This window comes from Acipenser ruthenus, chromosome 8 (genome assembly GCF_902713425.1).
Source record: "Acipenser ruthenus chromosome 8, fAciRut3.2 maternal haplotype, whole genome shotgun sequence".
NCBI classification, from domain to species: domain Eukaryota; kingdom Metazoa; phylum Chordata; class Actinopteri; order Acipenseriformes; family Acipenseridae; genus Acipenser; species Acipenser ruthenus.
The window spans coordinates 21,381,473-21,395,800 of record NC_081196.1 but is presented as its reverse complement, the minus strand read 5'-3'; the positions used below and the strand labels follow the sequence as shown (position 1 = coordinate 21,395,800).

Below are 14,328 nucleotides of genomic sequence, written 5' to 3'. Positions count from 1 at the left end.
ACTATTTTTGTATCCAATTATTTTACTTATCTATAGATTCTTTGGTAAGGAATTAATATGTGGCTTGCACTACCAAAACAGTTTTGTGTATCTCTTGTGCTGCACTTGCAAACACATGCAGAACACATGTTGCTCCAAAATATTGTTTTTATCTACTTCGCCACATAGGTGAGGCTCTGTTTCTGGTTTAAATTGCCCATATTTGAGTAGCATTCATTATGTATCTTTCATTACCGGCATTTCTTTACCTTTTTTGGTTATTGTACTATTCCCTATCAAGAATCATTTAAACTAAAAAAAAGTGTTGTGGTGAATATTAAATTTAAGGGATTGTGTTGACAGGAACTGGTGAAGCCTCAGGAACAAGAGGGGCAAAAGATCCATCAAAACCTGGCATACTTAGCATTATCACTAGCTCTATTGAAATGTAATGAATGCCAAAATATTACTGTATTTTATTCTACTTTTGCTTATGTTAAGCTGTTCTAATAATTCTTACAGTGGTTTAATGTGAGGCATCATCAATAACTTCAATATATGGCACAGCAAAAGGCTTACATAGATGTCGATTTTTTGTTTGAACTCCTTTAGTTTTCTTTTGGAAAATGACTGGAGCTGCGTTCTCTGATGTGTAACAGGTTGAGTTATCCATAGCATATTTTGAATATATATATTGTTATATTGTTATATATATTGTTTTTAAATAATATATATACAATGGTAACTTACAATTATCAGAGTAATGCTTTCATACATATCTGCCTGTCTGATTTTATTTTTGTTTCTACAAATACATTTATTAAAAACTGACAGTAATTCTAAAATTTAATTGAGTTTACAACATACACTACATATGAACAAATACAGTTTAATCAATATATTTATAGACAACTTTTATAAATAAGCTAGAAGTGAAAAATCGTTGCTTATGTATTCCCAGAGCTTTCATTAGTCCAAATTATATTTTGATTAGGTCTTGTTGGCAAAATGTCAGCTTCAGCTTTTCAATTATATATATAGTTTTTATATATTAGAAATTTACAGCTTTTCATCCCAGAATAATTCATGTGTAATATTTTGGCTTAATTTAGTTTGCTCTTTATACTTATATCAAGCATATTTATACCAAGTGGAGAAAGTATGTGGATGATTTTTCAGTAAAAATACATCCCTTAATCCAGCTTCTAGCAAACAATTTTCCATGGGTAAAAAACAAACCATTTTTGCAGTCCAATGCTGTTTGGGAATAAGCGTATCTACTTAAAGTGCAGGAATTGCCCCTATTAGCAATACAACTCCCCTTTTCCCATCAACCCACTCCACGGCGCATACCTGGAAAATTGTTACTTGCACAGGCATAACAGCACCTTCTGTGAATGATCTTGGCCTCCGGGAGGCTGATTAAACCATTTGTTTACAGTTTAACCCGCCTTCCGCATATCTTTTGAGAATAGTCCTTAAAAAAATCATGAACTCATCCCTTCAGTATTAGAGTTGAGAGAGCAGGTCCTACATGTAACAGAAAAGGATCCCAAATCCTGTGGAATTGTACTAATGTACTATGCATCAGCTGCAGAGTCACTAGTCTCACCCGAAAGACGGAGCACAAGGAGGTTAAGTGACTTGCTCAGGGTCACACAATGAGTAAGTGACTGAGGTGGGATTTGAACCAGGGACCTCCTGGCTACAAGCCCTTTTCTTTAACCACTGGACCACACAGCCTCCTATACAATGTTCATATATCCCAACTGCCCATCTGTGACTTTTGTGGTTTGAATTTATACAATTTCTGTGAAGTGATATTAAATCTGTGGATTATTTTAAATTGTCTTTCCGTTATTTGGGTAAACGTTAGATTAAAGTTTATCGTACGTACCCCTGTGATTTTAAGAAAGTGTATGATATTTCAGTAGCACACTATAAAATTGGTGGTTATGCTTGCATGTTAAAGCCTTTTGATACTATATAAAATGTGGAGTAAAAAATGACTAAAATTATTGTTTACTATTTTTTCTATGCTTTTCTTGTAAAAACAAAGGCAAATATTTATATCAAATAATTTATTTAAATATATTGGCATCAGGCTCCTATAATCTCTCCTGTGTTCATTGCTACGATCATACCTTATTTTTATCAACTATAAGAGCAACTTATCAAAGAAGATAATACACAGTTGCTTACTGCACAGGAGCACAGCTTATTTTGTAGAAGTGGAAAATGGAGCCCACTGTGGTTTGACAGCCCTAATGATAACTTTCATGTTAATTATCTATAATTAAACTATATCCCATTTACATATTTTCTACACTGAAAGCATAATTAATGAGATACAACATTTTCACATGATACCTTAGCAAGAGCACCCTCAGGCTTGGACTCTCTACTGTCTTCTGTCTATGCTAGAAAAAAATCCAACCCCCAAAGATACTTTCAATAAATTATATATATATATATATATATATATATATATATATATATATATAGTTAAAAAAACAAACAAAAACCTGCAGAAACGAGTCCTGAAGCACTGAGGTTTGTGTGCAAAGGTAAATAAAGTGCAGTAAAATGTACAGCAAACCAGAATCTGGATTGTACATTCAATATAAACATCTACACCACACTGGTGTTTATAGATGCTTTTCAAGGGGGACAGTAATAATAAAGTTTTGATTTATAACAGTTTCTATAATTATAACCTATTCTGCCCTCCACCTCATTGTACGCAAAGTTGTTCTGCCTGGCCTAAATTATTTTTGCAGGAATGGCGTGTGATCATGCAGTGATGAGCCTATAGGCAAATAGTTTACCAGTTTTATGTTATGCATTATCCATGGCCTTCTTGATACGGTCTAGGTCTGACAAGGCAGACAAAAATATTTACCTTTTTCAGGGACTGGCAATTCTTTAGATGTTGTCATGGCTGCAGGCAGTGCAAGCAATAGGAAAAGATGACGAGAACAACATAGATAAAAACAAAAGCAGATGAAAACAAATAAATAACATGGCGTTATACAGAAGCATGGTCTGCAACAATGAACATGTTTTAGAAGTTGAATTTAGTGATGGAGTCCTCATTCATAGTACATTGTCCTTTATCAAACAGGGCAATTAGGATAAAACACCAAGATTTTTGTTCAGAGATGGAAATGCCAGTTGTGTCAAAAGCAATACTGTTCAGAAGCAAAATTCAGCTTATTACCTAAATGATTTCAAAATATCATAGCACACCCATTCCCAATTTATTCGACCACATAGTTTCAGTGTTTGGTGACTAATAGGAACTAGATTGATCATCCCCAGCCATGCTACAGACCATGTACTTTTCAGAGGTTCAACTCTATTTACTATTTGATCACCTACAGTGAAATCCTTTTCAGAACATATTGTTGGTTCCATTTGTTATTTTGCGCTTTACCTAATCTTTAGCTCTAGAATGTGTTTCTTTAGTTAGCAGTGGGCAAGTTAGCACCAGAGTACAATGTGGCTTTATTATTAGTATAGTGTAACAGATTCAACTATTGCAACAACCTTGCTCCTGTGATATCCTCCTTACTGCAACACATCCTTTAAGTCCTGATTTCAAGAGGGACCTTTGTCACCCATCACTCTCGGGCTTGCACCCCCTCGAAACCCAATGGGCGACCTCTTGCCACAAAAATGAAGAACAAGGTCGGCCCCCAGCTAGGTTAGAATAGGGGTCCCCTCCCCGCTTCCAGCCATGCAACGGGACACACAGACTCCATTGGAGCCCTTCACCCTGGTCTGCTACCGGTGCCATGAGGGCGGTCACATCACCCGGAATTGCCCGGTCCCATTGTCCCTTATTGATACCCCCTTTGAGAGAATTGCGATAACATAGTGCAGGGCTCTTCAACTATTTTTTTTAGGGGGCCAGATTGTAAAAAAGTTGAGAGTAGGTGGGCCAGAAACATTTTATTCGGCACATTTTTAAGCAAGATAATACATATTCTATGAATTAATGTTAGTATATTTACATAATTTCAAAATATGAATAGTACTTTAAAAGAACACTTTAACATGACCGTTGTATCATCAAAAGACAGCACACACAAGCATTATTAATTACTATTTTAATAGTGTTAAGCACTTGTATTGCTCATACGGCATAATGACCTTCTTAGATTTTAAAGCTAAAGCTAGTTTTACAATTGTCATTTGAATGCCTGATGTCAGTGCGAGTATACAATACGAAAAATGGCTAGTGCTTTATATTTCAGAGCAAATTAATAAAAGGAAGTACAGTACTGCATAGCATAAACATCATATACTCACAGCTGTTGAGTTATGACTGTCCATCTTATAAGGCAGCAGTGTGGAGTAGTGGTTAGGGCTCTGGACTCTTGACCGGAGGGGTGTGGGTTCCATCCCCAGTGGGGGACACTGCTGTTGTACCCTTGAGCAAGGTACTTTACCTAGATTGCTCCAGTAAAAAACCCAACTGTATAAATGGGTAATTGTATGTAAAAATATCTTGTAACAATTGTAAGTCGCCCTGGATAAGGGTGTCTGCTAAGAAATAAATAATAATAATAATAATCTTTCTTATTCCAACTCAGTTTAATGGGAAAAATTGCATTTATTTCCCTGGGCCACATGCATGAAGTTAGGCTCATACAACGTTACAGCGATTCAAAGGCAGTGTTGCAGTTTTTCATTGGTCAGTGAACTGCGTGTGTTGCTCTTTATCACATTCATGTGAGAAGAGCTGGACTCACATGTATAGGTAGAGCCAAACATAGTGAGCAGAAGTACAGCTAATTTCCTAGCATTTGGAAACTCAACCTGCTGAATGTGTTCAGTCCAAAACTTGACAGCGCCATCATTTTGTAAATCCTGTTTCAAAGAAGAAGATGTCTGAATGTCCTCAAGTTACAACTGTAGTGGCCCTTCTTCAACTGATGAGAGTAACTGCTTTGCGGTTGATGCAAAAACAGTTCCAGTGAAAAGGTGAGTGGATTCCTAGCAAACATCATGACTTCTTTCGGTGCATGGAAATCTTGAAATCTGTCAGCAAAGTTATCCTTCAGCTTGATCAAGAAATTAGACATCACATTGGTGACTTTCACTGATGATGAGGCGGTGAAATTGCACAGCTGTGGGAAGTGGAGAAGTTTTTGCAAATGCAAAGCCGATGAAAAGAGAGACAACTTTGAAATGCATTCAGCTTCGCCACAAGATCGATTATTGTTTTATCCCTTCCCTGTAGTTCCAAATTGAGTGTGTTTAAGTGTCCAAATATATAACTCAAAAAACATACTTTTGCCATGAACTCATCATCCCGAACCATATTTGAATACTTCTCTGCATTCTTATGAGAAGAATTATTGAGAAATTCGATTATGTCATCCTTGAGGCCACAGAAGCGATTCAGTGCTTTACCTTTACTGAGCCAGCGTACGTCGTTGTGCACTAGCAGATCATGATGGTCTGCGGACATGTCAGCTAGCATCAGCCGGAACAGCCGATGTTGAAGGCTTGATGTTGATCGGATGAAGTTTATTATTGCCATCACTGTATTCATGGTATCTTTCAGCTCATTGCAAAGTTTGCCACACAAAACACTTTGATGGATAATGCAATGCAAGGACTGCATCTGTGGTGCTAAAGCAGAAAGCCTCGGTATCATACCATTTTTCCTTCCTATCATCGAAGGAGCACCTTCTGTAACTAGAAGACAAACTTTATTCAGATCAAGTCCATGCTCCTCAAAAAATGAAGTAATCTTTTGAGAAATTACCTCACCAGTCGCGTAACTTTCCAACGGGAATAAAGCCAGCATTTCTTCACTGAAACAAGTCCCATAATAAAAAACGCACATACACACATAGTTGAGCATTGTCTGTATTGTCAGTGGACTCATCTACTGCAAGTGACATGAGCTCTGCTTTTTTCAGACGGTCCAGGAGCGTGTCAAACTTCGGTTCCCAAAACTCCAACCCTGCGCATGGTAGAAGTGTATGAAAGTGGGATTTTCTGAATAGATGAAACTACACTTGATTTAATTTTTTCATCACTGATTATTTTATTCACAACTGCCAGCATGCACTCCTTCATAGTTTCCGAATCTGTAAATGGCTTATTTTTCTTCGCGAGTATCCACACCACACGTAAGGAAGCCGCTGTAGCGTTCTCTTGTTGAGTGCAAGATCGCACTAGAGTTGCACAAGCATGTTGGTATGAAGAGATCAGCCCCTCTACTTTTGAATTTCTAACTGCAGAGCATTGTTGAATTCATTGTTGAATTGACGATTTTCATCATCAATTTTTCTTGTCTTACCAGATAGAGTAGAGAGAGACATGTTTAGATTGCTTTCCCCCACAAAGTACAGTAGCTTGCATTACACATAATGGAACAACGCATCTGTCTTGCGTAAGACATGCATACTGATTGGAGATCGGAAATAAAAAAATACAAACAAACACATTTTTTCTTGCGGCAAGGTCCCGGGCAGTGTCTGTGGAGTCGGTGTGAAGTGCTGACCGTTGGCGGGCCACTTTGATTTAGCTTGCGGGCTGCCAGTTGAAGAGGCCTGACATAGTGGGTCCATTGAGGTCATCTGACTCTGGATATACGCATATTTTAGTAGTGGTGAACTACGCGACAAGATAGCCAGAGGCAGTACCATTGAAATCCACTTATGCATCAGCAATCGCCCGAGAGTTAGTTCAGATAATGTCAAGAGTAGGGATCCCCAAAGAAATTCTAACTTATCAAGGAACTAACTTTATGTCAAAATGTTTGAATGAAGTGTATATATATTGTTAAAAATCCGGTTCATTAGGCCCTTCGTTTACAGACGGACTGGTGGACCACTTTAATTAGACCTTGAACCAGATGCTGAGGCGGTTTGTCAACCAAGAACAGATACATTAGGCCAAATTTCTTCCCTACCTCATGTTTGCAGTGAGAGAGGTGCCACAGAGTTCAACCAGGTTTTCTACCTTCGAGCTGCTGTATGGGAGACAACCAGAAGGTATCCTTGATGTTGTAAGAGAGGGGTGGGAAGACCAAACTAACAGTTCCAAAAATGCGGTGAAATATGTACTATTTCTGAGAGACTGTCTGGAATTGGTTGGTCGTTTGGCACACGAAAATCTAAAATTGGCTCAGCATCGCCAGGAGCAGCAGTACAACAAACAAGCAATCTGGATCTTGAGACAAAGTACTTTTGCTACTTCCCACTTCAGAATCGAAATTGTTTGCTAAGTGACAGGGACCATATGAGGTGATGCAGGGAATTGGTAAACTATGAAATTAGACAACCCGGTCACCGAAATTAACTTCAAATTTACCATATTAATTTTGTTAAAACCCTGGAAATAGATGGAGGCCCTATTTGTAGCTAATGACTGCATAGAATATTTTGGTCCCGATGTCAATTCACTTCAAATAATTAACATTCCGATGGGGGAACAGTTACTTCCTAATCAGAAGCAAGAGCTACAAGAATTGGTGAAAAGGTTTGGTGAGGTTTTTCTGACATACCCGGTAGAACGAATGTTATTAAACATGCTGTTATTACTCCATCAGGTGTCAGGGTCAGGGAGAGAGCGTACCATAACCCGGAAAGTCGCCAGGATGAAGTCTGCAAGGAGGTGGGGGCTATGCTCGAGCTGGAAGTCATTCAGCCTTCCCGGAGCGAGTGATGGTGCCTTAAAAGGACAGCACGGTTTTTCTCGACTTTGGATCTGATGAAGGGATACTGGCAGATTCCACTGACTCATAGCTCACAAGAGAAGAGAAACCCTTTTTCTCTAACCCATATGGCCTGTTCCATTTCAGGACCATGCCGTTTGGACTGCATGGAGCCCCAGCAACCTTCCAGAGTGATGGACCAGTTCCCCCATCGGACATATGCAGCCGCCTATATTGATGATGTGGTGGTTTTTAGCTCTACCTGGAGAGAGCATATTGTTAGACTTTCGGACATCCTACAGTCTCAGGGAAGCGAGGCTGGCAGCTAATCTGGTTAAGTGTGCATTCGCAAGAAAGAGACCCAATATCTTGGCTACATCATGGGTAATGTTTGGGTAAAGCCAGTAGCCTCTAAAGTCCAGGCTTTAGTGGAGGCGCCGACCCCAAAAAACCAAGTCACAGGTGAGATCACTACTGGGGTTAGTGGGCTATTACCGCCGCTTTATCCCCTAGTATTCCAGTATCGTTAACCCCCTAGTTGATCTCACCAAGAACAACGCACCAAATTTTGTGAAGTGAACAGGGGAGTGTCATGGGGCCTTTGATATGATTAAGAGGAAACAACACCAAACCCTGGTCCTAATTACACCAGATTTCAGCAAAGAGTTCTTCAGACATTGGTCTGGGGGCGGTCCTGTCCCAAGAAGTTGACAGAGTAGAATATCCCATTGTGTACCTAAGCAAGAAAATGTCTCCCAGAGAAAGGAACTACTCCGTCATTGACAGATTGTTTGGCCATCAAATGGGCTACATACACTCTTCGCTATTACCTATTGGGACGTTCCTTCCTTCTTATGGACCATTTTAAGTGATTAAATTTGATGAGGGAGACGAACGTCCGGATAACTCGGTGGTATCTGGTGCTGCAACTCTTTACCTTCCAGGTGAAGTATCTTGCGGGTAAAGACCACCAAAATATTGTTTTTTTTTTTCTCAGGAATGAACACCATCTGGGATTAGGGTTAGCTGAGTGTTTCTTCGGCACCACTCTGAGGGCTGGGATATGTGATGAGGAGGGAGGGGATGCAGCTATGTGAGTACAGCCCTTACAATGAAACTAATGCGCCGGAGCGCAGTTGTTGTTTTATGTACAGGGTTTGAGTAGGACTGGGAGCTGTGTATTTATTTTTGTTGTTAAATGGACATTTTGAAAAACTGTACTTGCTGTTTGGACATTCACTTCTTCCTCCCCACACCACTCACCTCCTGACACACAAAGAGTTATGGGCTTCTAAACTGTAATTGCCCATGTAGTTCAATAGTAATTGCATTGTACACATACAACCAGTGCAGCAGAACTACAAAAAAGATTAGCAATTGGATACATTATATTTGTAAACAAACTACAGTTACATTGTAACTACGAAAAACATGTGTGTAAATAGTGTAATTAGTGTAAATGTTAGAAACACAATACAATGTGTAATCAGAGATTCTACTGATAACTTTTGGATTAACAAAGGCATTTGTGTACAACACTGGATCCATCTGTTTTGAACTTCTTGATTATTTTATTATGCAGAGAGGACTAATTGCAATACAGACACCAAAAATATAATTGGTGTGATTAAAAAATACTGCATGTTATACTCCTATGAAAAATATTTATTGACAATAAATTAGAAGACATCTATCCAATAATGTTTGACATGCAGAGGATTTAAAATAATTAATCAATATACATGCTTTAAAAAGGTACTACTAGGTACTAATCATTGGTGGTCACTGTGGCAAGGCAAAAGCCCTGTAGATGTAAATAGTGTGTGGGGGAATGTAAGGAGAGGGAGTTTAGGTAAATGACTGCAAATATTTGGATAAGCTTCTTAACCCTTTGCAGTCCATTTATTAAGTGCGTGTCAGGTGTGTCAGGCCAATTTATTTTCACATGTGCAGTTAATTTTAGACGCACTGTTTAAAAGTATTTTTTTTTCCACAGTCAAACGGGTTTAAAAGGCCCTGCATATTAACAAAGCACTCACTAGGCATCTCCAGCCCCGCCCCACCCTTTCTTTCGCTACAGCTTTCACATATGCTAATAAATAAATAATAATAATAATAATAATAATAATAATAATAGTCGTACATACTGATCAATCATCTCCTGATCACTCGTTTTATCACCAAACGCCTCAATAATGCGATCCAAGTCATTATTTTATTACTATGACATCTGAAAAAAGCTCTGCAAATGTCCGTGATATTCTCTGAGCGCTGATGCAGTCACAGCCAGCTTGTTTCCTTATGGCCGCCGTTATCTGATGCCAGGGGCAAGTATGACTATTCATGAGATACGCCCTTTTTTTCCGGCTTGTCTCGGCTCCTGTCGCTCCCACTTGGCCATTGAATGGTTTTCTCGGCTTTTTCCGGAGAAAAAACAACTAGAAACCCGTTTTTTGCGTATTTTTGATGATGTCGGACAGGGTCCGACATTGGACCAGATAGGAATAATTGCAATGTCGGACCAGGTCCGACATAGGACCGCAAAGGGTTAATTCCATTTTGAGACCTTAGTTTGTGTTTAAGGATAATAAAACTCACCCACACGAGGCCAGGTGCCAATATGTAAAAGATGAGGAGAATTGTGCTGAAGGACTAGCCAGTCGCTCATCAGATCTGAATTATTTTTAACATTAGTGGGATTTCTGGAAAGCTGTGTTTCCATCTGCTGTCTCAGTAGCCTCCGATGGTGTTAACTTGGCTATCTTGTGTAAAACAGTTATTATGAGCTGTTATGTGAAGAACACAATTTTGCAAATGCAAAATAAAATATGTTTGTCTTCATTTTTACAGAGATTGATAATTTGTGAATCTACTTTTACAGTAAGCAATTACATAACTACCAATAAAGCTGACTGGTCTGTTTTGAATTATATTACACTTCCACTTTATATAACACTTTTTTTGTCAGTGAAGTGGCCAAACTGTAGTAATGGCAGCTGCAAAAAACAAACTAACAAACAAACAAAAAAAAACTACAAGCAATTTCTATCTACATGGTTGTGATAAAAGCATGTCAAATATAACTATGTATTGATATTGCTTTGGTTTAAGTGACATTCTGCAGCAAGCAATGACAATTATATTGTTAAAGTATTTCATCCTTGTAAACATAGTAAACCACTATTACTGCCATTGGATTTTGAATATGTTGTGAATGTTCAGAAAAGCCCCTGGGGCATTCAGAATAGCTTAACATTCATAGTTGCCACAATGCTTAAGTATGTACCCCACTAACATACAGTGCAGTATGTGTCAGTTCTTGCAGGGACCTTAACATATTAATGGCAATTTTAGTTTCTGTTAGTTTAGTTAGAAACATCTATTGATACCTACTCCCTGAAAAAATGCTGTAGTAATGTAGTAATGGGACTCCAGAGTCAACAAAGCTTGAGACCACAGGTTATTACAGATAATTTTTTATATAACATTTCAGATTTTTAAAAAATGATTAATGTATTAACCCTGCTCTCAGCTGTCCAAGAGATGTGGCTTGGGATGTAAACACTGAAACATAGAACAAGGCATGCAGAGAAATACAAAGGCAGGGATGGAGTAGAAAAAAATAAGATTAAAACAAGTAAAAAAGTAAAATATCCAATTATATTGTCTCTAAGTTACAGGTGCTCAAGGTTCAGCATCCTGAACGCTTCAGTCATCTCCCAACAGCTATGATTATTATGTGTGTATGGGTTGATTTACTGTACAGACAGGAATTGTATAGACTAATGTTGGATTGGGGATTTCTGTTCTAATGGATTGGGGATTTCCTTTAACCTGATTGGTCAATATGAGGTCCCTAATCTCTGGTAAAGGACCTTGAATGTTATCTATCAAAGTATGTTTAACCTCTGTTCCAAATCAATCTGCCATAAAATATGTAAACACAGTATTCATTTAATTTTGTCTACTTGTTGAAAGAAAAGTTTTACTGCACACCCTCTGAATATTGTCTTTCAAAATAAACTAAAAGTTTGCCTCCTCACTGTCCTATAAATTCAATCTATCTATTTAAATTTAGTATAGCAAATAAAGTAAAAAATAAATAAATGGAGAATAGTGGTTGCTGTAAGCTGCAAAACAGTAACCACAATAGCAATAGCAACTAGTATCCAGGTTGACCACCAACCAATACTTTTGGGATATGCCTGCCTTAAGTAGGTATTCGCTGAGCATTGTATGTCAGAGCTGCCGATAGGCCCCTCTGTGGAGTGACGTCCTCGGTCCCGCCTGCCGAGGGAATAAATAGTCGCTCCGTGGAGCTCACTTCCTCTTACCTATGGTAAGGTACGTTTCTGTGTCACTAATCCAAGTGTAGTTTTTGAAAGAGCTCCTCTGAATCGATTGTAATTCCCTTGCATTCGTGCTGCGAGCCGGCTTGCAACTCTCATGGAATCAGCAGTTCCATTTGGAGTGTCTTTTTTCCTCCTTCTTCACGGTCTGCTTCAGTTATGTAGCAGGCCGTATTTTCTCCGTCGTATGACTGTGACTGCCTGTGCAGTATTGGTGTGTGCGTGTGTTGTCTTGCAACCTACACCTTCAGGGAGAACTCCATTCCTCCACCATTTGCTGCCCCTGCCTTTAAGTGAGTCTGCCGGCTGTTGTTCGCATAGCTCAGGCAAAATAAACAAGAGTCAGTCAGCCATGTGTTCCTCCACCGGGGCTTTGCTCTAGGCTGCTCTGCTGTCCTCGTCGGCTGCCTCGGCCCACAACCTCGGTGCGTTGGGCCTTCAAAAAAAAAGTGTGTTCTCCCTTCTGTTTTTTCCGCAACTAACTGAGCTCTCGCCCGCCCCCCGGTGATTTGGTACCTCGGTATATGCTCAGCCCTTGGTACTTCTGTGCCTCGATGTGCACAGTGCGTAGGGTATTTTGGTACCTCGGTGCACATAGTGCCTCTGTGCTCAGTGTACTTGGTGCACGCAGTGCTCAGTGCGCATGGTACTCAGTGCACACGCTGCTTGGTACGCATGGTACTCTGTGTGCAAGGTATTCGGTGCACTCAGTGCGCACTGTGATCAGTGTGCACAGCACCTCAGTTTACGCTGTACTTGGTCCACTCGGGGAACACAGTGCTCGGTGCACAGGGCATTCGGGACACACGGTGCTCGGTGCACTCGCCACACACAGTACTTCGGTACCTCAGTGCACGCGGTGCTTAGGCACTCCAGTGCTTTCTACTCGGTGCAAGACGGAGTGCAGTGCCTAGGGTTATACCCAGCTAGCATATCTTGGTTCCATGCTTGCACGTCCTGCAGGGCGAACATGCCCCAGGAGGATGGGCATACATTGTGTGTGCAGTGCTTGGGTGTCCAGCACGCCACTACAGCCCTAGGGGACAAGACGTTCTGCAACAACTGTGCGGCTTTCCAGCCCCGGGTGCTTCGCAAAAGGCTTGACAGGGTCATGGGGATGGAATGTTCGTCCCCTATGACTGAGCCATCACGGATGGCAGAGGAGGAGGATGCGCTCTCTATATCAGCCTCCTGGAACGAGGACTCCTTCCCCACTGAGAGGTTGCCTCAGAAGCTAGTGCATCCCCGTTTTCGAGCTCCATGTCGGCTCTGATGGGACGCGCTGCAAACTTTTTGCAGGTCCCTTGGGCGACAGCAGCTGAGCCACGCCGGTCCGTGTTCAGGACACAGGCTGAGGATCCCGCCCTCAGCCCTTCCCAGCATCCCTTCTGGGATCGTCCGGCCTCAGCGCCCAGTGTGCTGAAGCAAGCGGCCCCGCTCACTTCCTTAGAGGGCGCAGACAAGCCGCCTTTCAGGGGAGCGTATTCAAGTTTTCTGTGCTGCCATTCAGCCTCTCCTTAGCATCCCGCACCTTGTCGGAGTGCATGGATGCAATCCTAGCTCCATTGCGACTGAAAGGGATCAGGGTGATGAACTGCCTTGACGACTGGTTGAACTGTTCCCAGTCACAGGAAGGAGCAGTGGCCCACACGGCAACAGTGGCAAACGATCTAGCGAGACTGGGTCTCACTCTCAATGAGGCCAAGAGTCAATTAATACCGTTGCAGTGTACGGTCTTTGGTCTCCGGATGGATTCCCTTACCATGCGAGCCTATCTGTCGGACGACAGAGTAGCGGCTATTCAAAACTGTCTGGCCACTATTTCAACAGGGGTCCACAGTGCAACTGTTGTTGTGTCAAAAACTATTGGGTCTGATGGCGGCAGCCTCATCAGCTATCCAACTGGGGTTACTGCATATGCGCCCCATGCAAGCGTGGCTCAATGCCTTTCGGCTACACCCCAAGTGAGACTGACGGCTGACGGTGTCTCGCTCATGTTGGGAAGCCCTGTGCTGGTGGAGACAAACCTCCCACCTGTGCAAAGGTGTATTGATGGGAGTGATACACAGCCGTCAAGTGGTGACGACAGACGCATCCAACCTGGGTTGGGGTGCGGTCTGGGCAGGCAGAGGAGTCAGCGGGTCCTGGACATCCCTGCCATAAATACACTGGAACTTGTGGGACATATTCCCTGAATATGATAATACATGAACGTGTATTACAAATGTAACTGGATTCATTAATGAAACTGTGTCTTGAGAAACAGGGCAAACTGCTGTGTCGAGAAGGGAGCCTCTGGTTTGCAGACAGAGTGAACTGTGT

General features: G+C 41.0%; 1 protein-coding gene across 4 annotated transcripts in view; it reads right to left on the bottom strand.

Moving 5' to 3' along the window:
• LOC117407395 (cell adhesion molecule 2-like) overlaps positions 1–14,328 on the bottom strand; it is a 635,128-nt gene that overhangs the window by 24,937 nt on the left and 595,863 nt on the right. For 2 of the 4 annotated variants that reach the window (XM_059028693.1, XM_059028692.1), the window contains one exon: positions 2,882–2,920. The exons of the other annotated variants lie outside the window; for them this stretch is intronic. In XM_059028693.1, the coding sequence (XP_058884676.1) occupies positions 2,882–2,920 (39 nt within the window). The remainder of the gene's footprint in view (positions 1–2,881; positions 2,921–14,328) is intronic. 4 annotated transcript variants of the gene reach the window in all.